Source organism: Verruconis gallopava (genome assembly GCF_000836295.1).
Source record: "Verruconis gallopava strain CBS 43764 unplaced genomic scaffold supercont1.17, whole genome shotgun sequence".
NCBI lineage: Eukaryota > Fungi > Ascomycota > Dothideomycetes > Venturiales > Sympoventuriaceae > Verruconis > Verruconis gallopava.
In genome coordinates this window covers 396,328-422,461 of record NW_015622153.1, presented here as the reverse complement: position 1 = coordinate 422,461, position 26,134 = coordinate 396,328, and the positions used below count along the sequence as shown (strand labels likewise).

General features: G+C 51.6%; 8 protein-coding genes across 10 annotated transcripts; 3 read left to right on the top strand and 5 right to left on the bottom strand.

Moving 5' to 3' along the window:
• Window positions 1-94: 94 nt before the first annotated feature.
• On the top strand, window positions 95-1,764 carry PV09_05559 (uncharacterized protein). The gene is made up of 3 exons (XM_016359081.1): window positions 95-440; window positions 491-706; window positions 760-1,764. The coding sequence occupies exons 1-3, from the start codon at window positions 176-178 to the stop codon at window positions 1,485-1,487; spliced, it is 1,209 nt and encodes a 402-aa protein (XP_016213220.1). The 5' UTR covers window positions 95-175; the 3' UTR covers window positions 1,488-1,764.
• Window positions 1,765-3,350: 1,586 nt separating this feature from the next.
• On the bottom strand, window positions 3,351-5,498 carry PV09_05558 (uncharacterized protein). Its single transcript, XM_016359080.1, has 2 exons — window positions 5,340-5,498; window positions 3,351-5,263 (listed from the first exon to the last, which is right to left on the bottom strand). Exons 1-2 carry the CDS (start codon window positions 5,395-5,397, stop codon window positions 3,969-3,971), a joined length of 1,353 nt encoding a protein of 450 aa, XP_016213219.1. The 5' UTR covers window positions 5,398-5,498; the 3' UTR covers window positions 3,351-3,968.
• A 734-nt stretch (window positions 5,499-6,232) lies between these two features.
• PV09_05557 lies at window positions 6,233-9,135 on the bottom strand. 2 transcript variants are annotated; one of them, XM_016359079.1, is made up of 3 exons: window positions 9,023-9,135; window positions 7,233-8,549; window positions 6,233-7,129 (listed from the first exon to the last, which is right to left on the bottom strand). In XM_016359079.1, exons 2-3 carry the CDS (start codon window positions 8,505-8,507, stop codon window positions 6,938-6,940), a joined length of 1,467 nt encoding a protein of 488 aa, XP_016213218.1. In that variant the 5' UTR covers window positions 8,508-8,549; window positions 9,023-9,135; the 3' UTR covers window positions 6,233-6,937. The 2 variants fall into 2 exon arrangements, with proteins under 2 accessions (XP_016213218.1, XP_016213217.1); XM_016359078.1 differs by lacking the exon at window positions 9,023-9,135 and adding an exon at window positions 8,685-8,965.
• Window positions 9,136-10,395: 1,260 nt separating this feature from the next.
• On the bottom strand, window positions 10,396-12,507 carry PV09_05556 (uncharacterized protein). Its single transcript, XM_016359077.1, has 2 exons — window positions 11,974-12,507; window positions 10,396-11,919 (listed from the first exon to the last, which is right to left on the bottom strand). The coding sequence occupies exons 1-2, from the start codon at window positions 12,417-12,419 to the stop codon at window positions 10,518-10,520; spliced, it is 1,848 nt and encodes a 615-aa protein (XP_016213216.1). The 5' UTR covers window positions 12,420-12,507; the 3' UTR covers window positions 10,396-10,517.
• A 742-nt stretch (window positions 12,508-13,249) lies between these two features.
• Window positions 13,250-14,914, bottom strand: PV09_05555 (proteasome subunit beta type-1). Its single transcript, XM_016359076.1, has 5 exons — window positions 14,745-14,914; window positions 14,648-14,693; window positions 14,569-14,583; window positions 14,242-14,517; window positions 13,250-14,192 (listed from the first exon to the last, which is right to left on the bottom strand). Exons 1-5 carry the CDS (start codon window positions 14,773-14,775, stop codon window positions 13,871-13,873), a joined length of 690 nt encoding a protein of 229 aa, XP_016213215.1. The 5' UTR covers window positions 14,776-14,914; the 3' UTR covers window positions 13,250-13,870.
• A 108-nt stretch (window positions 14,915-15,022) lies between these two features.
• PV09_05554 (uncharacterized protein) lies at window positions 15,023-16,899 on the top strand. Its single transcript, XM_016359075.1, has 4 exons — window positions 15,023-15,321; window positions 15,374-15,886; window positions 15,963-16,088; window positions 16,139-16,899. The coding sequence occupies exons 1-4, from the start codon at window positions 15,107-15,109 to the stop codon at window positions 16,350-16,352; spliced, it is 1,068 nt and encodes a 355-aa protein (XP_016213214.1). The 5' UTR covers window positions 15,023-15,106; the 3' UTR covers window positions 16,353-16,899.
• Window positions 16,900-19,659: 2,760 nt separating this feature from the next.
• On the top strand, window positions 19,660-23,785 carry PV09_05553. Of its 2 annotated transcripts, XM_016359074.1 has the most exons (6): window positions 19,660-19,922; window positions 19,996-20,085; window positions 20,207-20,323; window positions 20,436-21,194; window positions 21,263-21,855; window positions 21,906-23,785. In XM_016359074.1, the coding sequence occupies exons 4-6, from the start codon at window positions 20,597-20,599 to the stop codon at window positions 22,464-22,466; spliced, it is 1,752 nt and encodes a 583-aa protein (XP_016213213.1). In that variant the 5' UTR covers window positions 19,660-19,922; window positions 19,996-20,085; window positions 20,207-20,323; window positions 20,436-20,596; the 3' UTR covers window positions 22,467-23,785. The 2 variants fall into 2 exon arrangements, with proteins under 2 accessions (XP_016213213.1, XP_016213212.1); XM_016359073.1 differs by having other exon boundaries at window positions 19,660-20,085.
• On the bottom strand, window positions 23,622-25,456 carry PV09_05552 (uncharacterized protein). The gene is made up of 2 exons (XM_016359072.1): window positions 24,659-25,456; window positions 23,622-24,487 (listed from the first exon to the last, which is right to left on the bottom strand). Exons 1-2 carry the CDS (start codon window positions 25,074-25,076, stop codon window positions 24,279-24,281), a joined length of 627 nt encoding a protein of 208 aa, XP_016213211.1. The 5' UTR covers window positions 25,077-25,456; the 3' UTR covers window positions 23,622-24,278.
• Between the last annotated feature and the right edge of the window lie 678 nt (window positions 25,457-26,134).

Sequence of the window (26,134 nt, the reverse complement as noted above, 5' to 3'; positions counted from 1 at the left end):
GAAGATCGGAAGCGGCGGTCACGGGCGCCCCACCTGAGGAGCTGCAGGGTTATCCCCCGGCCAACCCATTTGTTTACGAACTCCTTGCCTCGACGTCTGTCGTCGCTGTCCTGCTGTCCTGCTGTCCAAAAAGCCTACGCGACCGATGTGACAACGACGAAGTCGCTCGAAAATCATGCTCGCAGCACGCGCAGATCAAGAAAATGCTGTACACGCTCGTCAGACTGCTGCGGCCGCCAAACCGCTGAATCAGGGCGTGCAAGGCTTCTCCGCGAAGACACCTGGCAATCGTGCGCCCAAAACACCTTTCAAGGTTGCCTTGAACGATGAAAATAGAGTCGAAGTTTTTGGGAAAAGCGCCTTGGGTACGAATGGCAAAAATTTAGGAGGCAAGCAACAGCTTGGCAAGGCGGATAAGAACTTGTTCCAAACTCCAGCTCGTAAGGAGAAGCCAGAAAGCGCGAAAGGTAACGGAGCTGACTGCATGTAGCTCGTGACAGACCAGCTCTCGGCTTCAAAACTACCAATGCCAAGGCAAACGCTTTTCAAACTCCTGCACCAAAGAACTTCGGTCCGTCACCGGAGAAGACACAGCGACGAACAGTTGGTCGCTCTCGAATCCAGATCCACAAGGAAGTCAAAGAAGCGGGACAAGAGATCGACTGGAGTAATGAGGAGATACAATACATACCTCCCCGGCCAAATCGTAAGTTCAGTTGAGTCGACAAACTAGACTTGAGGGATTAACGCATCCATCAGCACTGCCAGATAAAGCTTCCGACGACGAGTGGGACAAGGTTGATTTCTCCATTCTCAAGACTGGAAACTTCGAAACTGCAAGATGGATCGAGTTCTATGCTCAAAAGGGGGCCCAGGAGGAGGCGAAAGAGGAGCAATTGCGTGAAAGAGAAAGGCTGCAAATGAACAAGAACGACGAGGAATTCTACAGAAAGACCTTGGAAGATCTGAGAGAGCCGGATTCAGACGAAGATTTACCGCAAACGAAGTCTTTCGCTTTGAAACAAGATTCCCGCTCGCTGAACACAATTACGTCTCGAGCAGCCGCATCAGCCCTTTCCCAGCCAACCAGGACCGCTCCTTCTTACGCTGCACCGACTGCTGCAACCAAGGCTAAAGCATCCCTTGGGACTGTAAATCACCACCAGAAAACTACTCCCGCTACCTTGAGAAGCCATGCCCGTGCGTCGAGCTATAGCACTCTTGGATATGCTAAAGGCCGCTCCATTAGCGACTCCCTCAAGCAAGAGCGACTCAAACCCGATCCTCGACGTGGGGGTGAGCCTCTAAAGCCTAAGAGGAAAGACCCTCTCAGGGAACTTGAGGAATTGATTCGTGCGCGCGAATATGAAGAGGCTGGCATCAATACGGATGATGTGGACGATGCTGAGTTAGGTGGTGTTTCTTTGCTCAACATAGATGATGACGAAGAAGATTTCCAGATGAAGATGCCGGACGTGCAAATGTAAAGAATAGCTGGGAAACATCCATGTCCCAATTTTTCTTCGTTTTTTTTTTCTACGAAGTAGAATACCTTCATTGCTTTATCTGACGGCTAAAACATTGAACTTGGGATTGGTCGAGCCAGAAGTCAAATCATTATAGCAATCGAGCAGACGGCGTTACAGTGTAACTATAGTATATCCACAAGAAACCAATGCAAGTCCATGTTGTCAAGGTATTTGAACATGCAACATAATTTATACTAGAATGGACATGAGCAGCTAAAAATGTCACACATTTCTGCAGAATTTGAAAGGAATGTGCTCTGTGATTTGGCTCAGAGCACAAGGGCGAAATTGCGCCTTCTCAGCTGAGACCTTCAAAATCCAAGACGTCGTGATTGGGCTACAGTCCTCTAACTCCTCCTGTGTGAAACGAACTGACGTTAAAATTGGTTCAATACGCTTCCATTCAATGTAACTTCATAGATACTGCTCAATATCAACTGCTGCGGCAGCTTATTCTTCTGATTCCCATGCGTTGAAGGTTGGTGCCTTCACGACGGCACGAGAGAGCAGCATAAGATAATTTGCATTGACGTTACCATCTGAATTGACGATGGACTCCCCATTTGGAGCAAACACATTGACGTGCAGCTGTGCAACCTGTTGTGCATGAGCATACAAGACACGGAGCGGGTAGTACCCTCTCGCAGACCGCGTTGGCGCACATGTCAACTCAGACGGAAGACGGAACTGTTTCGGTCGTCTGTAGAACAGCGGCCGGGTACACAACTATCACTTCGAACCCAAGGCTTTCCTCGGGCGCCTGCACATTCACGAGAGATACAGCAACGTCCGGGTTTACGATACGTCAAGAAATCGGTATCACAAAACTAATCTAACCACAACTGCGACCTCGACTTTAACTCCCGGCAGTAGTGGCCACACCAGCTTTGGTGCATCAGGTTCCTACATGGTCCTGACGGTTGGCGAAACGGGAAGCTATCGCACATTAACTGCTACATCAACTTTGCCTCCAGGAAGTAGCCCGCACACAAGCCATTTCACAAACGGTTCGATTGTCTAGGAGGCCATCGGCGTTTCGCAGCCATATGTCTCCTCCACCACGAGGATTAGTCTTCCTCCGGACAACAGCAGCTACACAAGCCACACGACGTCGGGGAGTTGTGCCATCGAGATTGATGGTGTGATGCTAGCATATGCGACGAAAACAATGACCATCATGCTGTTGGTAGGATTGAGTGCTCACACAGCGACAGCAACGGGTGCAAGAACCGTGACGATCGTGATCGGTTTGCCGGCGCTGTCGACGCACTACAAAATTAAGACCTTGAGCCCTGGTGCAACTCCCTACACGTCAGCCTACGTATCGGTTTGCTCGTTGAAAGCTACGTGCTCAACGCAGACGTAGACATCCAGGCTTTCGACCGGAGCCTCGTCCTACGTCTCGACACGCACAACGCTCTGCACTGGAATGGGTACGTTCTTGACGTTGTACACCAGGACGTCGACCCGGGCGCCGAGTGCGCAGCCTTTACACCAGAACAGTCTACACGCCGTGGGCAGCGACCGTGTCCGGCATGAAAGCTAGACTCGTTTCAACGGAGGTGCTGATTCCTTATCCGACGCTTAGACGTGTCGTCTTGCCCACACCGGTGTGTGAATGAAAAAATAAACTTCAAGATTAGGAAGACGGAGCGCCGCGCTTGGCCTGAGCTGCTGATACCGCCCAGGCAAGAAACATACGGACTAGCAAAAGTGGAAACGGTGCGGGCGTCACATGCGTTCGCGTCTCCCACCACGAAGTGATCTCTCGGAGAACTCTCCAGCCAAGGCGCAGGTTGTTGGGCGACATTGCAAAATGGGAAAGAAAAAAAAATAAGCATTTTTAGAGTGCCAAGATGATATTTGACGTCGATATAGCCTGTCTTCTCTCTTACGTCTATCCATCTCGTTCGAAGCGTCGTAGACCGCCAGATCTGATTTGCAACTCCTACATCGTAGAGGGGTGGGGGTAAGAGACGAACAATGAAATCCAGGAGTAGATATGTCGTTACCGATTCGCAAATGTTGATGGCAGCAGAACAAGTTTGCAATAGTAGCGATGCTGACTCAGTTTTCCTCAGCGTCTTCCGTAAACAGCAAGATAACAGATTGTGCATGTGTCCCGAAGCACATCTTTTCCGGTGCGTTGCTAAAGCCGCTTGTTAATGCAGTGTAGGACTTCCAGCTCAAACTTTTCAGCCCCTGGATGCCTAATATGATCAACAAGGCCGTGCACTACGTTGTGCACAAACCGTCCAAAATGGCCAGAGGGTGGCATAATGACTGCAACGAGCAAACATCGTCGACGCTACCACGAGCTTTTGGAAGCAAACAATGAACGTGCCGACTAAGAAGCAGGAGAGGTAAGACGAGGAGAAGCAGCGAAATATGTGGTTATGTGTGTGTCGTGATCTCGCAGTTCGTTTCCAACGTTCGTTTTTATATGATCACACGTCTAAGCAGTTCGGTTCCTCCTAGTATCCTTCGTCCCGTGACAGGATCTCTCCCCTTGCCACTCTCCCACCTTCCTTCCCTGCTAGCTCCGCCAGTCTCCTCATCAGCCCAACCCTCATCGCCGCCAACGCCGTTCATGAATGCCTCCTGTCTGTCGTGGGTACCTTCCACCCACCGGTGGATACACGAATAGCAGTAGACGTATCCCGAGGGTGCGGCGGTTGGATTGACAATCTCATTACAGCAGACAGGACACGACGCAGAAGTCTCGGCAGATGGTGCCGGGACGGTGAATATAGGGAGCAGGGTAGTCGACGATATTGGCGGCGACGGTTTCGTGGGCTCCGGCGCTGACTTCTCGGCGTCGGCAGCGGTCTTCTTGGCCGCCGGGCCGAGCAGGCCAGCTATAATCGGCGGCGGCAGTTCGAGGTTCTCAGCAGCCTTACGGGACAGCTGTCGCGCAAAGTCGGAAGCATGCCACCACTCCAGGAACTTCAAGGCGAAAATGGACATGGGAAGCAGGAAGCGTAGCGAGCCGAGAAGCTTCGGTCCGACGACATGCGTTATAGTGCGCCTGCTGAAGATGCTGTTGGACTGTCCCGGGCGGGCCGCGGGCAACTTCGCCGATTGCGTGGCGGCGGCGATGGCTCGGTGATCTGCTTCGCCCATCCTCCGTATCCTGGTGCCGATAAGCCAATGGAACGGCGAGTCGTACTTGGAAGAGTCGAACAAGTAGGCAAGGTTGAAGGAGAGCAGGGCAAAGTAGTACGCCGCGTTGACGCTAGGGTACACCTTCCGCAGGAACCACTTGTAGTAGTACATGAACCGTTGTTTGAGGCTCGCGTTGTTCGGCAGCTGCTCCTGCTGAAACCGGGGCCCCAGCACCGACGAATGAGCAGCGTGAATGTCGTAGCTCTCGTCTAGCTTCCGCTTGATGTACGGCAAGCCGACCAGCACGGCAAGGTTGCGCCACACATCGCTATTGCGCAGCTTGAGCGTCTCGCGAACTTGCGACGCGGCGCCGAGTTGAGCCCGGGGTATCTCACCTCCCTTCACCCTCAGCACGCGTTCGCGCTTAAGGCCGTAGAAGTTCTCCGTAAAGGAGCCCCCGTACGTTTTCAGGTAGTAGCGCTCGACCACAAGCATGAGCAGGGCGTACAGCTCGTCGAAGGAATTGAGGACACGAAGGAGGTAGCGAGGATGACGGTGCGTCGCGACGGCGAGAACATATCGTAATGAGGGTGGCAGCAACGAGGAGAGTTGCTGTTCTGACAGCAGCTCTGGCTCACGAATTAGCGATGCACGTTGAGAACGGAAGGCCAGCCATATGCGACGGCGACGGCGATTGATATGTACCGAACAGGGACGGCTTCAGCTCGTCGACGCCGCCCTGGAGATTCGCCATAAACTCCATGCTGGGTAGACTTGAAGCGCGCTTCCCAACGGGTGAAGGCGCGGGCTCGAGAACAAATTGTATTGCGACAGGTTCGCGTAAGATCGAACCCCAAGCTGGGGAGCACGGAATGAAGTATATTGACGGGTGGTATCACCGTATCACCAGCATGCCCGAGGAAGGCGCCAAGGCCTCACAAGGCGTCCAGCCTTGACCCAAGCATGGCCTGAGAAAGGCTGAAAAAAAGTCTGGCCAGATTCCTCGAACGCGACACACGAAAGCCGTATTGCGCATCGGGGAACTTTCTGTGTACTCTAACACGAATTCCTGGTCCCGGAAGCCCATGATTGTATACAAAACGCATGTACTTTGTGATCCGGCTATTATCCGTCACTCTCAACGCTCTGCGTTTTGATGATAGCCCTGCACTCAACACACCCTTTGATCCAGTCGTGCCAGGGCATGGTTAAGAGGGACACGACATGGCCCTTTGATGCGAATCCTCTGACGCCTTTCCTTTTGTAACCGCGCGATGATCTTGATGGGACTCCATCTCCCTCCTTCTCATATACTGCATTTACAGCGGACTCGAAGGGAAAGAGAAACACGGGCCTTGAATGATACTGGCTGGAAGTCCAATTGATCTTTGATCAATTCATATGGAAGCCCTCTTGACATTCACCTTCTGGATTGAACGTAAGCGAAACATCACCGATATGGCGCGAGGACAACTGCGGCGACATAGTCGCCACGATGATCGTCCGACGTAATTTTGACATCAATCGGACAACCATTACGAATCCTGAATGAGAGACCATGAAAAATTCGAGAAAGAGAACAGAGAGAAACGCAGAGATGTGAGAGAGGTAAAAAGTTGTCTCCATTGTCCGAACGCAGCTGCATCTTTGCCAGCTTGCCTTTGCCAACCTCTTTCCACTGCCACTCGCCTCACACACTCGCTCTACTAGCCCTGACGAACCATCTCTCCGGAAGAAAGTAATAGCATCGACTAAGAGAAAGATTCAAACGATTAAAACGCCATCAACCTTCGCCATGTTGGAAAGTCACCTCCTCACCCAGATAAAAGTCTATCGTATCACTGTAAAGGCTCAAATCAAAGCAATAGAGGGCCAGTCCTATCACTCCTTCGTGCAAAAGTGTGCAAACGTTGAGAGAGTAGGGTTCCAATATAACCTCTTTCAAAAAGGGTATATCCTGCCAAAAAGGATAAAGAAAAACATGCGAGAGTCACGCGGATGCGACCCCCAACCTCCTTTTCCTTGCACCTGCCAGTCTACCAATGCTTTGCGTCTACTGTTGTCCTTTGCTTTGATTTGCTTGTTTCTTCCGAGAGAAATATGTGAAATTGATGTTTCGTAAAATAGCCGTCTCAGCCATGGCCCCGCCCGAAAAAAAAACCCACGTATAGATATCCTCATCTGTTGCTTCCGCGTCGCATATTTGTCCTGCCCGTCTCATGTGGAAGCTCTCCACTCTCAGCAGCACGAGCGTCGTTCCGGAAGGAGCACTTGTCCACAAGCTCATGAGGAGCCATGTCAGTTCAAGCTACGCCTAGCGCGTCTGACGGACTTGGCAGAGAGTTCTGGTTGGCTAGCACTTCCCTGGCGTAGAACTCGACGAGCATAGTCCCGTAGGCCTCCATTTCTTCTAGGGGCACAGCGAGTCTGAAGTCGTTGAGGAGAAGGAACTGAAGCTCTAGATGGTTAAGCTCAGGGAGCGGTAAGCCACCAACCTTTCACAAAATGTCGTTAGCTAACTATACCTTGCAAGAGCTTTGTGGAAGGGTAAAGTCCGAAAACATGATACACAAACAAAAAGGTAAGAGAAATATTTACCTTCGCGTATCTCGAATTTGTATAAAAGATATCCGAGAAAAATTTGCTGGCGCATGTGACACCTGCGATAACGAGGCGATGGATGTTATAACTGTCTACGACGAAGAAATGAGAAAAATTATATGGTTCCTCAACAAGCTGCGGTTCAGCTACGACCCGAGGCGGCGATGGCGGGCTCTCCGGATGCTGGGAAGAGCTGTGCGAGACAGGCTGCGACTGCTGGCCGAGTGAGCCTGAGGGAGGTGGGGTGGTCTGTGAGGCTTGTTGTTCACGCTGGGTGATTTCGCGCGACTCTTGCGCCAACGTCGACGAGGACACTGAGCTGTGTCTGCTACCGTCTTTGCTTGCAGCGTCCGCATCAGCAAGGTGCTGGCTCTGCTGCTTCAGGCTCTGCAATGGACCTGCGTTTACTCGCTCCGTCATGCGGTCGAAGTACACGAGCAGGCTGAGAAAGACCTCATACGTGGTTGGACAGTACTTGTGAATACGGCTCAGGTAGCTCAGAATTGAGATGGTGGGCACGTTCTTTCCATGGAAAGCCAGCACACTTGTTGTTTGGGGGCTCATGTGGACGGTGCCATCTGGGGGAGGGATCTGACGATGTAGATGCTGGTGCTGCTTGTCGTTCGTCGTGGTGATCTTTGTGAGCAGGCCAGCGACCATTTCGATGATGTCAGTGACAGGCATCTCTGAAATCTCATACTGGGGGGGTGTGTCCGTTGCATTTTGCCGTGCTAGGCGGGAGCCGGCTTGGGAGAGCGGGTTATGCTCGTCGAGCACGAAGCTCTGGATGTGCGACAAGCTCTTTACCTTGACTTTTGCTGGCGAGTGGGGGGCGGCGACCAACGAAGGTTGAGCGGTATGTGGCGAGGGATGCGCTGAGGATGTCGAGGAAGGCGCGAAGCGGGTGGGGAGCGCTTCGAAAGCGCGCGGGGTCGAGTGCAACTGGCCCTTGAACCTTGGGCTCCGCGGCGGGTTCATGGATCCATGGTGCGCGTCTGCTGACGGCGGAGGTGCCAGGCTAGCACTGTAGGATGGTGGAGGCTGAGAAGGTGCTTCGTTTGAAGACGGCTCGTGCGAGGCAGCTTCGATCATGGGGGTATCCATCGACGAGCCGGTACTGGAGTGGTGAGCAGCTGGCGGCGCATTCGTCTGAGTCGAGTGCTTGTAAGGGTGGTGGGGGAGATTGGAGGTCCTAACGTCGTGGAGGTGTTGATGATGCGGATGGGCGTAGGGCAGGTGGTGGTGGACCTCGCTGACCACAATCGAAGTCATCCCAGCGTCTTAGCAGGCTGTCGGAGTCGGACGAGTGGTTTCCTGCGTTCGAGGGGTAGAAGTTAGCGGCTCAGTGCTTGGGCTAGGCGCAATTCCTAGGTGCAGGAGCGTGGGCGGGTGGGAGAACAGAGTGGATTTCGCGTATGTCATTGTCGGGACGAAAGAAGCAACTCTCACCTCACCCGACGCGGCAGAAGCATGGAACCGGGTGGCGCGCATCAAGCTCTGGAGTGCGCCACAGACGAGTTCCAAGTCACTTGGACGGGCTGAGAAAAGTGCGATCTGGGAGCACGGCACGCGCGTCGGCGTTGAGGTCTGGTGCACGTCTCCTGTGGGGGGAGGGTTGAGAGTGTGTGGTGTCTGGGTTGTGTGTGAAGTGGGTGAGAGGGAAGTGCGAGGTGGGCGCAGGGACGGGCGGACAGAGATAAGGCGGTTGCAAAAGCGTCCAGGATACGGACGAAACGGTTGCGAGCGGGAAAAGAATGGAAAGGAGAGGAAGTAGGAAGAAGACTTACTCGGATCGGGCTCATAGCTGGCGCCTGGGTCGATTGACTGCAGGTTCGCACGCAAGCAGCAGCGGCGGCGGTGGATGGTGGGTGTGGAGGGTGTGGTGGTGGTGGTGGTGGTGGTGGTGACGGTGGTGACGGGAGACGACCGGAACTGCTGGACTGAGCTGGGCCGTGCCGTGCGTGCTGTGCTGTGCTGGGCTGTGCTGGGTTGTGCTGTGTGTTCTTGGCGTGCCGCCGGGCCTCTGCACCCGTTTGAGAGCCAATGGGACCGGCGGCTTTAGGCTGGGAACAGGCAAAGAAGCAGAAGAAGAAGAGGCAGACGCAGGGCCGGGGCGGCGAGGGGCCGGGCAAGAGCGCAGGCGCGCTCTCACAACCACTCGCGCACACACGCGCAACCTCCAACGCACTCGCACGCACCCACTGCTCTCCGCCGTCCAGCGCCCGCTTGGTCGCAAGCCGCTCCCGGCAGCAGACGGGCCACCCAGCCGCGCGTCAATCCAGGCCATGCCCCGAACCGTCCGCCTGGCCCCTGCCACCGCACCGCTCCTGGACTTCGTGCGCTCCCTTCGTCACCACGATACTTTTCCCAGCCTTCTTGTCTTCGTCTTCGCGTGTTTGCCTTCCTAACCAATGCGCGCGTTCGTCGCATGCTTTTCCGCTACCGTTCTTCACCCTGTCTGCTCTGTACACGCGCACCTGCTCGCCCGCATGTGCACGCTGCCATTTCGTCACTCCAGTCCGACTCTGCCACTCCCCGCGGCGTGCGTGCAGCGACGCACATCATTAGCCCAATCTTCCCCCTCGCCAGCCAGACCGATTCATCCACTCTTCGCCTCTCCCGACCGTTCTCCTGCTTGCGAAACTCCGCTGGTCGCAAATGCCGAGAAGCAGCTAACATGCGAGGTGCTAGCTGCCATCCAGAGTGCAGCCTTTCAACGTCAATCGGAGCTTGAGTTGCACACATGTCAGCGGCATTGCCCAGCCTATCCCTGAGCTGGCTGATTTTTTCGGGCCCTACCCATCATTCCGACCCTGAACGTGCAGATCGACCGGCGCCACGAACCCGCGCTTTCACTGCTTGTGAAGGCTAGCATTGCGTCAGGCAAAAGCAGCAGAGCCAAAGACCTTATTTCTTTGCCCTCTTTCCTCCGCCGGTTCGAGGAAGCTCCCATGTCATGATAGCTGTCCTTTTTGAACATGCCATCTCTCTCACTTGCCCCGCCCTCCGAAGCAATGCCTTCATCAGCCAATACGAAGTGTATTATCTATCACAAAACCAACTAAGTCTTCCGGCGTTTGCGATGCCTGTGGAAACCAGCCGCTCTTTGCATGTCCTTTGACATTTGGCACTGCCCTAGCTAGATCAGTTAGCTTCCCCACGTGGTCCGACGTCCCCGATTTCAAACCACTGCTGGCTAACAACGCCTCGTCCGAACGTGTTGACATTCGGCTTGTTGAGACGAGTACGGCGACGAATTCTAGCACTCGAGTGGATTTCTCTTCAGCAGAAAGCTATGGTCTCTTGCTCTAAACTTCCCTCGAGAATGATCTCTCCCTCCATTACGCCATGCACGTAGCATTCGCCCACAAATGAGAATGTTGGCAGCTCCACTTCATTGACTTCGTCCTCGAGGCACACTGCTGATTTGCGGCTGACAAACGGGATCTGACTGCCCAGGAGCACGTGTACAATGTCACCCACCTGCGTCGCAAGCGGACCCATTCCAATGTATCCTCTCTTCGTGATGAACAGGCGCCTATTCCTCGCTGATGCTGGTATCACCAGCATAAACGGAAGTAACTCATCGCTCAGTATCCATTGACCCTCCTTGGCCTCTCTCATCTCTCGTTCGAACTTCTTGTATAACGCAAAATCTTCCGCTACGGCCTTCCGATATGTAGGTGCCAGTGTCTCGCCGTAAACATTGCCAGTCACACAGCGCCACAGCGCATTTTCCACATCTCCCCCGGCAATGTATGGCTTAGCAGGATGCGTGTCAACTTCGGTCAGTCTGTACCACGAGTCGTAAATAGGAACCGCGCTTTTCCAGTCATGAACCTCCATTGAATCACCCACTGCGTGCACCTCATCCACCGTGAAGCCGTTGAACAGCATCACGGAAGCGCTGTGCCTTTTTGCAACGACCGGCCGCCCCAGACATGCGTTGTAGAACCCGTAGAACCTCTCTCCCCAGCCTAGCTCATACGGATACGGAGAATGATCCTCCGCGGCCCAGTCCACCATCCACGACGGGAATTGCGGTCGGCGCAAATGGTTGCCCATCAGGAAGCGAAGCGATCTCGGCTTGGAGTTGATGAAATACTCTGCGACCATGCTGTAGACTTGAAATTCGTCAAGTGTGTAATCGGGCAGGATGGGAGCGGCCTCAAGCCAGTCGGTCACCAGACCGATGACAGCAAACACCTTGTCGCAACCTTTTGTAGCCTTTCTGTTACGTGTCTGTTGAAGGACATCGAACAGGCAGACATTTGAACCGTTCGTGGATCGTGCGATGGTCATGAGCGGTGCTAATTTCTTCGTGAAATCCAGCAAGATGTCCTTCGCCTCGAGCGGCAGAGAGTCTGCAAGCTGTCGGCAACAATGCCAAACGTGCTTGGTCCACATTGCCGCAGCGTTAGCGAAGCTCGTCCACGGTGCTGAGCACGACCCGAGAACCACCGTTCCCCGTTTCGGAAGGATGTTTTCTTGTACAATCCATATCCTTTCCCAATACGGCAGTGTCATGATTTGACGTAGGGTCGCCAGACCAGTCATATAGGTGGGAGAGACGGTGATTGTCTTGTCCTCGACGACCTGGAAACAAGCCATGTCGCGAAGATGATCTCCACTTTCGAGTTGTCGAATGATGTCCAATGCTACGGCAATACCATCTTGTGCATTCCTTGTTTACAGTCAGCCTCCTCTGTCTAGTCCGCCGATATATACCGTAACTCACGGCCCATTAGCAACGTCTATGGGACATTCCATCCCTGGCTTAGCGGTAGTCTGGATCTCCCCCAGCCAAAACACTGCTTCAACACAATTCTTAAATATCTGGGGCATCAGTGCAACTTGCGTTGATTTCTCTACTTCGTCGACCTGATTAATGCAAAGTTGATCAACCCATAGGACGCGCTCCTCGTTCTCTTTGCGAAGCCGGCGTAGTGCCGCTCCCAGGTTCTTAGTTATCTCGAACTCGCAGTCGTCTAACAGAATAGTACAGACTGAATTTAGATCTCCCCAGACGTAGCTCAGTGCTTCATATCTAGTGTTCTGGCTGAGCTGAACGTGTTCCAAGTGGCTGGAGAGTTGGTCCTGCCAAGACCCAGCATGCAAGTGTAGCAGCCGAATCTCTGAATCTTCTTTCGCAAGCTTCTTGTACCTGTACCGTTCTCCTTGCATTTTTCTAAGGGAGCTAGGATTCACTCTGCAGAGAAGCTGAAGTCTTTGCCTTTTCTCGGGAAATTGAGAAAAAAAAAACCGGCTTGGCTCTAAGATAATGTTGGGGGCGACTGGCATGCATATATATAGGAGCTTTTGGCAAGGGTTGCGCGACTCGTTCCTGCGCGGTTTGCAAATGTGCAGACGAGCATCAAGCCATTGGCTGCATGGCTTGCGTCTAGAATCTGTGTTTCAAGACATCATCCGAAGTGGATCACGTTCAGATCCTCGTTTCGCTGTTAGAAAAAGCGAAGCACCTACCTTAGCTAATGTTTAAGTCGTGCGTGATGATGAAGAGTTTTTGCAACACCCCGTGTCTGGTTTTGCTCTCTCACGAATCTTCTCCTCTAATCACCGGACAACGACTTGAGCAGGAGTTTTTTTTTGGTATTTTTACCTTTCTCCAGGTCCTTGCAGTGTCTGTTTGATTTGAATGACGGCGCATGCGATCTTGATAGAGCAGTGATAACGGGCATCACAAGACTTCCTATCTCATGTCGAACACGTATCGGCTCTGCAGTCCAGAGCGCGATAAGACCCGAGCCCTGGGCTTGGTGGAACAGAATGGAGAGAACAGAACCAAGGATGGAGCACCTTTCTAAGCGATCCATACCCGTGCCGTCATATATACTCTTTTGGCCCGTGGTACCGCGTTTTGATAGTTAATACGATTTCGGAGACATTGTGTCTCGAAATTCGAAAATTAAGACGCATCTAGGACGGGATGTCGATAGTACTTAGGTTTCCGTATGCACGTCTAGGGAAAATTATTGATTTAAAATAAAATAAAAGGCTAACGAACAGCCCCCCGAGCTATTCCTCTGCTCGTCTGAATCGTGCGCAACAGATACGACGGTAACAGAGTAGAAGTTCTTTTTTCATTGACCAGATCGCTTGTTGCTCACGCACGCAGCAAGCAAAGGGAATTTTTCCAAGTTAATCGTCAGCAACACAATTTGGAGGTGTAGTTGCGGAGCTAGCGAATATTCAAAGGTACAAACCTCGACCGTACAGGTTCTGCCCATGGTTTAAAACAGTAGTAACGCAAGATCTCAAGCTGTCCCGAGAAAAATGTTCTTCGGCTTCAAAGGTGACGCTCGTCCAAGACTCGCTTTAGAAACCTTTCCTCTACGTCTGTAGGCCTACCCTTCAATCAACAGGCATACAGTTGGATCGTTTTCGACAGAAAACGGAAAAGCGAGTATGACTTCACCCCAGCAGCTATGGAAAATCCGTCTCAGACAAGGTTTGATGAGAAAAACTGTCATCCTGTAGCTGTTTGCTAATGCGCCGTAATATTCTGCCCGTGTCAGGACTGTCGTCCAGCCTTTGTCTTCATATGGGTACATTTTGCACCGTGATCGCAACGCACATGCCAGTGTCTCCAAACGCCCTTGTATATGCCGTCTAATTTACTGCTTTCCGGGCTTTGTATAGTCGGTGTCCGGTAGATACAGATGTCTCTGGGCACCCTTATCCGTGAGCACGACCATTCTTATAACACCTCCTGAGCTGCCGTCCCACTTAATGGCTTCTCTCAAGGCTGCCTTGACAAAAGCGATGCCCTCCTCCTCGGTCATGTTCTCTTTCCAGTGTGCATCGCAAAAACCGTAGATATATGTTGACCCCGAACCACCAATTGCATAAGGCTGCTTATGCAGGGAGCCACCGAGTGGTAGCGAGTAGACTTGGCCTCCATGCTTTTCATCATAACCTGCGATAATAATGCCAGCGCTGGTTAAATTAGCTAAAGGCCAGAATTAGACAGTGCGAAACAACTTACCTTAATTGATCTTTGTTCTCGTAGCATAGCTCTTGAAAGATGGCGGCTGCAGTCTGCGTGGTTGGTCGCTCATTGTTAAGCACTTCGTAGATGCCAAGGTGGTACTGCACAATATCTGCCACGGCCTGTGTGTCTGCTGCGGAGCCTGACCGACAACACCAGATAGTGTCCGAAACGCGGGTGAGCTTGTCGGTCACTCGATTTGCAATGTAAGCGCCTGTGGTCGTCCGGCTGTCTGCTCCCAATATAACACCATCCTTGAAGTTAATCGCCATACTGTGTAGATTTCAGTTGCTGTTCTGAACGCTCCAAGAATACGAGACTAACATTGATGTCCCGAGACTGTCGAAAGGCTGTTAGCTGGTCGTTGACAGTATCACAAGACAGTGACTTTTGGCTGACTTACTTGACTTCGCCCTTCTTTAGATGATCCATATCTACATGGATGCCATCTACTGTCATTAGCAAGCTACTTCAAAGTGCAAGTGTCTCTTGGTGCGCACCTTCTCTCAGGTTGCCTGTTTGCTGCAGCATGGTACAGTGCGTTTCTATTTTTGATAGTTTCGAATTATTGCGGAGTATTAGCACACGGAAAGGGAGTGATAACGAGAAGATTGACGACAGTCAGAGACGATGTATTTGTACGTTGTCTAAGATGGTCGCTGTAAGGCAGCTTCCACCGCGCAAGACACGGTATGGCGGCCGCTTTGCGAGCTAACCTCAATCGAGACCAGCGTCATAGCTCCTCGCTCCGCGCGTCTATCTCTTACCCCATCGTCAACTTGGAACAGCCTTTGTCCCACTCTCCGGATGCGAGAGTGCCAGCTAGAACATTGTATTTCTCTCTCTACAGCGCTCCTATTTCATGCGCCGCTGTCTCGGAACACGAGTCGCTTGTAGATCAGTTGCACTTCACTCCAGACCCCAACACCGCTCCTTCACCATCACTCGAATACGATCGATGCCTCAGAGCAATATGGGCGAATACTTTGACAACATGCTCGCTTGGTTGCGGGTTCCTGTTATTGCGTCTACGAGCATTGCGGCCGTCGCAAGTGGCCTCTTATACTTCAAACAGAAGTACGCACTCTCGCCGCCTTGCCGCCAACATCACTAATATTATGCATTACAGCGAGATCATTTACCCACGCAACATCCCGCCCGACGCTCGGACAAATGTGCCTTTACCTTCACGCTTCGGAATTTCCAACTTTGATGACCTCATGATCCCTACGCCTGATGGAGAAGAACTCCACGCCTTCCTTATTCGGCCGGCGAACCCCCAGCACGCCCGCGATGTTACTATTTTGATGTTTCACGGTAATGCTGGAAATATCGGATACCGCGTTCCAATCGCGAAGATACTTGCAAATGAAATAGGTTGCAATGTTTTGATGCTTCAATACCGTGGCTATGGCCGTTCAACAGGAACGCCTAATGAGAAGGGCTTGAACATTGATGCTCAGACAGCTTTGGATTGGATACGGTCTAATCAGGCACTAAGGTCAAAAAAGATTGTTGTATACGGGCAGTCACTCGGCGGTGCTGTTGGAATTAACTTGGTTGCAAAGAATCAAGAGCAAGGTGACATAGCGGGCCTCATACTTGAAAACACATTTACAAGCATTCGAAAATTGATACCTAGGTGAGACTAGCATTACAAAGTTAAACCGGACAGTCTTCGTCCAAATATGCAGTTCGCAATACTAACGTTTATGCAGTGCCTTCCCTCCGGCACGCTTCCTAGCGCCGCTTTGTCACCAAGTTTGGCCCAGCGATGAAGTTATGCCACATATTCATGACGTCCCTGTCCTGTTCCTCAGCGGCTTGCAAGACGAGATTGTGCCGTAAGTGTTGACGTTTACCATGTCTTCCTTTTCAGACTGATCGCTTCTAGGCCCTCGCACATGAAAACTCTCTATGATTGCTCCCAGACTAAGATTAAAATATGGAAAGACTTTCCAGACGGCTCACACAATGACACATGTGCCGAACAAGGTTATTTTGATCATATCGACTGCTTCATCAGGGATATCGTCCTGGGTGGCAAAACTGAAATCCGAGAAGATCCTAGACATGGTCGGCCTAGTGAAGATATCGAAAAGCTCTAGGCCCAGACCGATCAATGTTAGCATCAGATTTTGAATGAGACACGACTCCTCCGTGAAGAATCTCATGACACTTAAGTGTACATGGCCTCCGGCTAAGCAGCTACGAAGGACAAGTGAGCATTGGTTCCGCGAGCACTCATTGATACGCAGCTAAGCTGCTTGTCAAGTTGCTAGATCTGTCCTTCTAAACTACAATGAGCAGTGACTAATGCAAGATTTTGGATCGACGGGAAGGGCTAGAAGCATTCCAATTCACCACGCAGTATTAGTACTTGCCGAGACATTAAGACTATCTACTAAGGCATAAGTTTATGGATGTCGTGGCACGCTTGGCTAACAGAGCGCCGTCTCATATGCACTCTGGTCACCAGGAATGTATGATATTAGCCGCCCGTTGAAAGAACAAAAGAGCAGGAAAAGTTATGTGAAGATTACACTACAAACGCGACCGTAAGAAAGGCCCTTGTCTCCCGTACGGGCGTCTTCTGGATAGACTCTCCTCAATATACCCCTGCATAATCTGAGAACGAATTGAAAAAAAGATCTTAGATACAAACAAGGCTCGCTTATGCATAGAAATACGTGATATTGACGCACCAGGTCACAATTCGACGTGAACGGCCGTGCTTGATCGGCCCGCACCCTAGTAGTGTGCAACGTGGATAAAGCTTCTTCATCAATCACAATTGACCTATGGTAATGAATGAACATACATACGGCGACTGAAGTTTTTAGTTCGGCTCATTACCGAGGACCGGGCGAACCACGGGCGACGAGAGCGGTGTGTGGTCTGCGATGGCCTGTCGGGTCTAACGCAGGTTCAAAAATTATCTCCAGGGGCAGTGAGCAATAGGGCCCATTCATCAAAATGGACATTTCTAAGCAAGGCCAGGATTTGCCTGTACGTACTGCTATGATATTAAAAAAAATGCAAGATTCCGCGAAAGTTTAGTTTACCAGCCATGGAACGCGTGTGGCGGAAAGAAGGTGTGCAGAAACCGGTTTGCCAGTGTTGCATTCGGGCCCAGTGGAGGTTAGCGGCCGACCTTCTTCTATGTGCACATTCTGTACGGAGGTAAAATTTTCCCCCACGCTTAATGATTACAGGAATGGCGTAAAGTTATTTCCAGCGTTATTTCCTTACAGCATCCATTTTTCCAAATCTTCATTTAGCCTCCGCCACGCATCAGAGAATAGATGCCGCCCAAGCCTCACGAGCTAAAGAGAATTATACGGCGTCGACGGGGGCTTGAAGTGCACCGCACGGCCAAAGACTTTGAAGAAGGTAGGACCCCCAGAAACTAATGAAGGTCCAAGAGTATCGACGACGGTTTGCTTAATCGCTTGCGTACTCCTAAATTCTGTCGGCAGAAAATCTTCTATTGGATAGAGATCCAGATGGTCGGCGCCAGCCGTGCGAATAGGCGCACTTCTGTGCATTAAAATGAACCATTTGAGGGCCGAAACGTAGACGAAGTCGAGATGTGATTCGGGTAAAGGCTTGATGACGAAGTTCAGGGCAAAGATTTGTCCCAAAATGTCTTCGCTTATCTACCTGCTGTGCAGGTTAAGACCATTGTTTTGGGTTCATGATTGGAGACATGCGCTCGGATTGGTAGTTCGTTCTTTTTTTTTTGACAGCCAACGTCCCCTCGTTTGAGTAGCGCGGCGAGTTTGGGATACAAGGTGGCGAATCGGGGTGGCCGGGCGTGTTTCGCAGTGGCCGCGTCAAAATATTGAGTTCCTGTGCATCGTGCGACGATCGTGTCGAATGCTAGCAGCAATTGCTAAGAAAAAGAGGTGGCGATTCTGTATGGAGTTGAGATTGTCTGGAAGCCTTGACGTTCGAGGGACCACGTGCATATCGTGGCTTTATTGGAAGACACAGCCACGCCCGAGGAGGAATAGCGAAGACGTTCGTCGGATTCGACGAATGGCGAGACCGCTTAAGCCGCTGATCGTCGGGGGACCCGCAGCATCTGGCCGACGTCTAGCACCCAGTAGATTGTGCTGACAACGACGATAACGACGCTGGTATTGTATGTTATGAAAAGAAACGTTAGCGGCTGAAAAGTGTAAGCGGGAGCAAACTCCGAGGACCAAGTCCCCTTCTGCTTGTGACTGGTCCAGGGCTCTGCATGATGGAGCCAAGCTAAAAGGCTAGCCTTAACGACCCTTCAGTCCTTTCGCCCCTACCGCGCGTGCAGGTTTGCTCTTCAGCATTGGAAGGCCCGTCTAGCCAGGCGGCTGCGCTGCTGCAGCAAGTCTGGAATCGTGCGCGTTGGTCGGCGTGTTGGTTGTGTAGGTTCTGAGGTGCAACAGCTTGTCCTCTGCGCGCGACTGATGCCCGAGGACGACCCTGGCTGATTGCCCGATACCTGTATGTCGCCCGGAGCGCTGCGCTGCCGTAGTTCTGCAGTAATTTCGCGACTCGTCAACTTGATTCGGGCTAATTGCGCAATTGGAAGGGGGTATCGTGCTCCGCTACGTCATGATTGTGCTCTATGTCCTGCGCTATCTTCCGCCCATGCCGCATCCTTGGTCTTGGCAAGCAGAGAAACTGGGGGATACTGATACCCACGCCGGACTACTACGACAGCGCTGGTATCGTGGACCCTTTTGCGTTAAGCTTTTTTTTTTACACATCCTTGTGGCGTAATGCCCAGGGACATTGGTGTGGAAGGCTTCGAACTCTTGCTAGTCCATCCGTCATACGGTCCCACCCAACGGGTAACACCAAAGCGTCGGAACGCCCGTGAATTCTGCCTGGGTAGTCGGCGTTCATGTCTTTCGCGCGAGGTGCCTCGCGGAGGTTGGGCAAAGTTGGCAGGCCAGCACAGAGCTGGCGAAACGAGAAAGAATGTGAAAAGTGGAGGCTGCAAAGCACTTGGCTGGGCTCGATGGTCATTGCTGGGAAAGCCACCTGCGCCGCATCTCATTTTCAAAACATCGAATTTTACTCATGCAGGCCCTTGAAATGGATCTTACTCAAGAATGCCATCTTACGGGCGGAATTGTTTCTGAACCAGGATGAAAAGTCCGTCGCCGCGGGCTGGCAGAGACCAAATGACCCTTTTGGCTGCAAAGAACACAGTTGGTACCAGCTTGCACTATGCCACCGCCAGGGCACGCAGTCGTCATCCGCCCATGGGCCCCTATTGTCTAGGAATGTTCCGAAAAATGACAGTATTCTATTTCCCATCGGACCGGCTCGGCTTTCGAATATTACCTCACGACACTTAGAACGCGTAGTCGAACGTAGCTCTAAGACCAGTCCGGTCCTGAACCGTCGTCTCCAAGGAACACCAGTTGCCACACGCAATACCTGCTCCATACACCCCCCTCTCTCTTCCGCTGATGATTACATCACATGTATCTTGTCTGTTCATCTTCGTTGATTTTAAAGTGCACTGCCCTTCGGCATTGTTCCAGTTCCACCGTTGTCGCCATTTGCCACTACCCTCACTCCGCGTCAACAAGGAACATTCGGTCCTTTGGAATCTGATTGCACCTTGAACGTGCATCTGTCACAGAGCCAATCACCATCAAGTCAACCCAGAGGATTCCAAGGTTGTAAAACTGCGCCTCCCCAAAACGTCCAGACCCGTCAATCAACAGGCTAACCCACTTCCATCTGTTATAGTCTTCGGCCTTATTTGATCTCTGGACTCTTTGATTGACATCTTCCTACCTCTTCACTGGCTAGTTTCCTTTGATAATTTTTCAATTTACTGTAAGCGAGAATTTCCTGTCCAGTACCTCCCCGCGCTCTTGACGCGCCAGTCTTTCAAATTTGGACAGCTGTCGTCTGGTGCTTTTTCTTAGGCCTCTTGTTCGTTGCTCACAGCTATCAGTTGATTGGCATCGAATTTTCATCATTGCCTGTCCCTTCCATATCCCTCTCGGTAGCTTTACTATCCGTATTCTTGCCACTATCTGCTTGAAAGCACCCAAGCGCTCTTAAAAGTCAGGTATGTGCGCCCTCGTTTCCTCCGCGAAGTAGGTGGGTCATTGTTCTACATGACTCGAATCACTACATTTCCTCGTTTGAAATGAATTATCATAGCTTATGCGTGGGTACAGCATTGGGTATCGCTTCAGTCCTTGTCGAGGAACAGCAAGTGGGTGATACGTCGCACAATTGCCACCTTGTTCACTAAGAATCTTTCCTACGACAACGTGCACAAGGAGCCATTTTTCTGGGCCTTTCGAAGCCTGAAAGTAAATCTCAGCCTTTTCTGTCCATGAGTGGCAACACTCCATTCTTTTCGCAGTTATCCGCTATTCCATCTGTGCAGCAAAGGATGGACAGCAATCGCTATCCCTATGCCGCTGGCGGCAATCCTGGCCAGCAACCCTCTAACTTCAACATGAGCGCAATGTCCGTCGCTTTGCCTGATTACTCTTCGCAGCCTCAACCTAATCAAAACCCTCAAGTGCAACCTCAGGGACAGCGACGCTTATCTGGCGCTTCGACTCCTGCAGTGGTTTATCAAATGCAGCAGAATCTTCAGTATCCACATCAAAGCAATACGACCTACGGAAATCAAGGTGGACAGACCGGGTTCGGTCAGGCACAGTTTCCGTTGTATGGGCAGCTGCAAAGCCCGCACCCCGGGGGATTTTCTCAGGTACAACCACAGAGACTTGGGGGACTCCCACAGCATTTCAACGGATACTCCCAAATCTCTCCTCAGTACTATTACTACCCAGGCACAACACCAGCGTACCACTCAATACCGTTTCAGCCAGGTGCGACCCTCCATGTCCCCGTAGCTGCTCGAGGTGGAATAGCAAATGTGCAGGGTGCCACAGGTTCGGACCCTCCTGAAGTATATCAAAGTAGGTGGATTTATACAGACCATGGCCGGATTGTTAGTGTTCTAAATACTGATTTTTGTTTCTTTCAGGCGTGCCTAGACAAATCACGAACAGCAATCTTAGCCCAGTCCCTCGAGGTCCGCCGCGAAAACCGAAACAATCTGGCCATGCTCTCTGGGTTGGTAATCTTCCTCCTGGAGCGGTCGTCACCGATTTAAAAGACCACTTCTCCAGAGAAGCTACGAGAGACATTGAAAGCCTTTTTCTTATTTCGAAGAGCAACTGCGCATTTGTCAACTATCGTACCGAGGCCGCGTGTCAAGCGGCCATGAAACGTTTCCATGATTCACGCTTCCATGGTGTCCGACTCGTCTGTCGGTTACGAAGAAGTAGTACGCCAGCATCTGGCGTGCCTACGGCCCCTGCCGCCATGGCTGGAAGACGAGAATCACTAACATCATCTGGCCCGTCCCCTGTTCTCGAAAATGCAGTCGCGGACACCGAAACTACGGAAAAGCCAACGGAACATCCCGCAAACGAAGAAAACCAAAATGAAGGCAAGGTTGCTGAGAAATTCTTCATCGTGAAAAGTCTTACACTGCAAGATCTTGAACAGAGCGTAAGAACTGGCGTCTGGGCTACCCAATCCCATAATGAACAAATATTGAATAAGGCGTACGCGGTAGGTGATCTTGTACTTAGATATGGAAGACTTTTACTAACGCGGACCAGTCCGCTGATAATGTTTATTTAATCTTCTCTGCCAACAAGTCTGGCGAATATTTCGGCTATGCACGCATGGCCTCCCCGATAAACGAGAATGCTGCTGAGATAATAAGAACGTTGCCCCAGCCTGAGGCTACGGAAGCTACAGATGCACCCAAGACGATACCAACGCCAGCGACCGAGTGGGCACCAAAGGGGCGCATTATTGATGACTCTGCTAGAGGGACTATTTTTTGGGAAGCCGAGCTTTCTGATGAAGAGGAGGAGTCGAACAGAGCCACGACTTCTGAAGAAGACGCTGACTCTGGATCAGAACAAGTCTGGGGTAAACCGTTCAAGATAGAATGGATTTCCACAAACCGACTGCCATTCTACCGAACTCGAGGCTTGCGGAACCCCTGGAACGCCAACAGGGAGGTCAAGATAGCAAGAGATGGCACCGAACTGGAGACGAGTGTGGGGAAAAAGCTCATTCAGATGTTCCATCGTCCAGGACCTGCTCCCACTTCGCAAATGCCCGTCATGGCAGTACCTGCACAGATGGGAGGGTCGTCTATGCCATTCTAGGACAACGTAACAGACTCGCGCCAGCATGTCCCATCCAACTCCCCATGAATTAATTTTGCTGCACTATGGAGTTTTCGAAAGACAAATTCAGCAGGACGTTTTGCTACGGTTACATCGAAACTGTCGACGTATCTTCTATCGTCTTGCCTGCCGGTCAGGGTCTACCTTCTTTCCTCTTCAGTGCTTTTGACAAAAGCGAGTATGCGATTGTTCAGTTCAAACTTGTATAACGAAGCAACGATTGTCATGTCGTGATGATGTATTCTCATATGCATTGGTCTCGAAGATAGTTGGTCGAAGTTGGTGCGTAGAGAGCAGCGGCACACATACACGTAATGTCTTCAAAAGGCTCGATGTGTTTTCTTTCACTTTTGCATATGCTGTCCAAATCTGCCCAACTAGCCCACACAAAGTGCTTTGGGAGTCGACATGGATTTCAGTCAAGCTATTTCTTGTTCTTTTTCTCCCAGCCACGTCGGCGATTCCGTCCCTTGGATAAAAGAAGAGTCCAGCATTCCCGGAGATCCAACGCAATCGAAAAGAAAACTGATTCTCTCGAAGAACTGAAGGATTACCCCTGCTTGAATAGGATATCATTGCCACACCCCCTAGTCCACCCGACCTAGTATCAAGGTCGAGTTGTTCAATCGGCGTTTGCTCCGCGGACATCTCACTCGCCACGGCGGACGGCGAGTATCGTACGACGCCACGAAACAGAAGCCTCCAACTGCTCGTAATTCGGCGACCTGAATGTGCGGTCGAATTTTGCGGCGCCATCGTTCAACTGGCGTCACTACTTGTCGCACCGTGAAATCGTACACAATCTTTGCGAGTGAGGCGAACCGCGGCTGTGAAGACCAGGGTCAGCCCCAGTCATCAACCCCTTGTCGTGCAGATCGTTCTAGACCGTGGGGTTCAGCTTACGGTTTTGCTGATGACATGGGTTTCCATGGGCTGTTTCAAACACGAGATCAGGACAGCACGGCGGGGGAGGCAAAGACATCTGAGCGTTCCGCGCAACTTGGGAGATGTTGAATGGCTGTGCAACACGCAATGACCAAGGAACTGTGGCGCTGAGGCCTTCAGGTAAATGCATTCATTCTTCAGCTTTTCGGCGGACGTGCGCACATGGGTGGCATTTTGAAGAAATGAAGACTGGCCTAAACTTGGGAAATTTTTCATTATCCGTAACTTTCAACGTATTCTGTACTGGTATCAACAAACGTAAATATCAGCCAAATGGTAACCTAGCCGCCTAGCTTGCAGTGGAGGATGTTTGAGCGGCTGAGATAAACCCATTTCCTCCAGTAACCCATCATCATCATCATCTGTCCGTCAATAGGTCATATCAAAATTCGTTACTAATACAATTTAACTTCCCATTCCTGCCATCGCACCAGCGAAGGTAGAGTGATTCTCAAACAAAGTCCGAGTCCTAGAGTGAATGCTTGTTGTTCAGACTTGCTGTTCAATAAATGGACATCCCGGTTCCGATGAGCAAGCACATCGAAGATGATGCAATCCTTTAACTGCAACGTCAAGATCATATTTTGGCAGACAAGACCCGCATGAGGGGCTATCTTTGTTTGAACTCCAATGCGTCATTCCTCAAATCGTTTGCCCATTTTCTTACCGATTTGGTGGCCCAGAAAGCGTTGATTTTTCGTTCCTGCTCGGATGGAAATACTGTGCACTTGATTGAACACGCCGCTTTGCAAATCACGACGCAAAAAACCGAATGGACATTGATGATGGTTCATTGATTCCTCCAGTGATATATGTGCTGAATGCAAAGCCTGCCGTCCATGAGCACTAATCCATATAGAAATCACCTTTCAAGATGCGCTCTTGAAATGCATCCGGCCGCTTTGGTTGGGCAGTAGGAATGTCTCGTGGTGGCTCCGCCATGGAGACGCTCTTTGGTCGCTGGTGCATCGCTTGGCCATTCATACCCGAAGCGGCAGAGAACGACGACCGCTCGGCCCTGCTGCGCATGTTTTCAGCGATATCGAATCCGGAACCTGTTCGTCAGACTATGTCAGCCTTTTGTTGCGGGGATCAAGTGAAAAGACATGAGGCGTAAGGAGTGACAAAAGAACAGGGGACATGCGTGCTAGAATGACATGTGACAGACAGACCTCGGCCGTTTTTCGCGGTCGGGGGAGACTTTGCTAAAGAGACGGAAGGTCTACCATTAGCATTTGCATTGCCCGTGCTTGATCTCATGTCTCGCATAGCTCGGGCTCCGAAGCTGAGACGGCGAGCGAAAGGCGACGAAGGCGCGCTCGAGATTGGGGCATCGCCATCCTCGAACGGGGACTCGTCGACAGTACCCGAGTTGGAGCTCGACATACTCTCAGTTCGTGGTCGTCCTGACGCGAAGGGAGAGGTAGCGTTAGGCGATCCGGACAGTCCGATGGTTGTTAGGGATAGGCGGCGTTGCTGGGCTTGCATGGCAGCGTGTGAGATCGGACCGGGCATACTTTGGCCATTGGAGCTTGCCCCGTTGGAAGGCCTAACGCCGAACATGTCGACGAACTGGCCCGCAAACGAAGAACGGCGGCGGGTTGGCGAGGGTAGCGGTGGCGAGTTGCGGTCGTTGGAGCTCATGGTGGAGACTCGAGCACTTAGAAAGGGCGGAGAAAAGTAGCAATTGCCAGATGCAAAACAGAGAAAAAAGATGGAAACAAAAGCGTGTAGAGGGATTGAGGTTGTGAGCAGCGCGTTTGATCGATGGAGGATCAAGTATCGAAGATAAGGGGGATTGCGTGCGTGCGTGCGTGTGATGTGTAGGATGAGAGAGGTGCGGTAGGCTGAGAGCTGCACCGAATATGATCCACGTACGGAAGGGGCAATCTGTGGGCTGTTGATTACGTCAGAGTCTCGAGTTGAGTCAAAGGGACGTGCGCGTGATGGGTCTCAAAGGAGAAGCGACGATGGGCACTGAAGGTGATGGCCGCGCGCAGCCGGCGGGGACGGGCGAGATAAAGAATGAGCGCAGGTCACGACAACAATGCACACCTTTCTACCACACTATCAATGTGTCGAGCCAGCTTCGGATAGGAACAAGCAACCAGAAAAAAGGAGCGTGGACAGCTAAGATTGCTCGAACGAATGTGCTGATGATTTAGGCCCCGTTCTTGCGTCGGATGGCGGGGTATTGACTCTTAGTGCTGGACCGGACGAGCAGCTCATCCCTGATCTTGCGTCTCCTCGCTGTTCATTCCAAAGGCTTAAGGACGAGATGTCCATGTCTCATTGGCGATCGCCATATCTGCCCCGCATCTAGTTCACACCAAAGGCGGTCGCCTTGGAGAATCTGGGGTCAAAAGTCGTCAAATCTCCACACCTTAGGCTGCAAGACGGGACGTCCGCTTTCTCATGCTGTCGCAGCCCTGAGAACCCTTGCCTGCTTCATTGCTACATAATTGGTTGCTCTCTTGTTGCGCTGTGACGAGAGCTCGATATCTGACAAGGTGTAGTATGACGTTATAGAATCGAAAATTCAACATCAAATCCTCAAGGCACGAACGTGGGTCGGCGAGAGGACCGAACTTCAATTCCAGGCCGCGCCCATGGTTGCATGCCCCCGGCATAGATTCCCAGGATCTGCGATGGGTCCTACGCGAGCACCGAATCAGCAGTCTGGTGGTCGCGTGGTTAGTGAT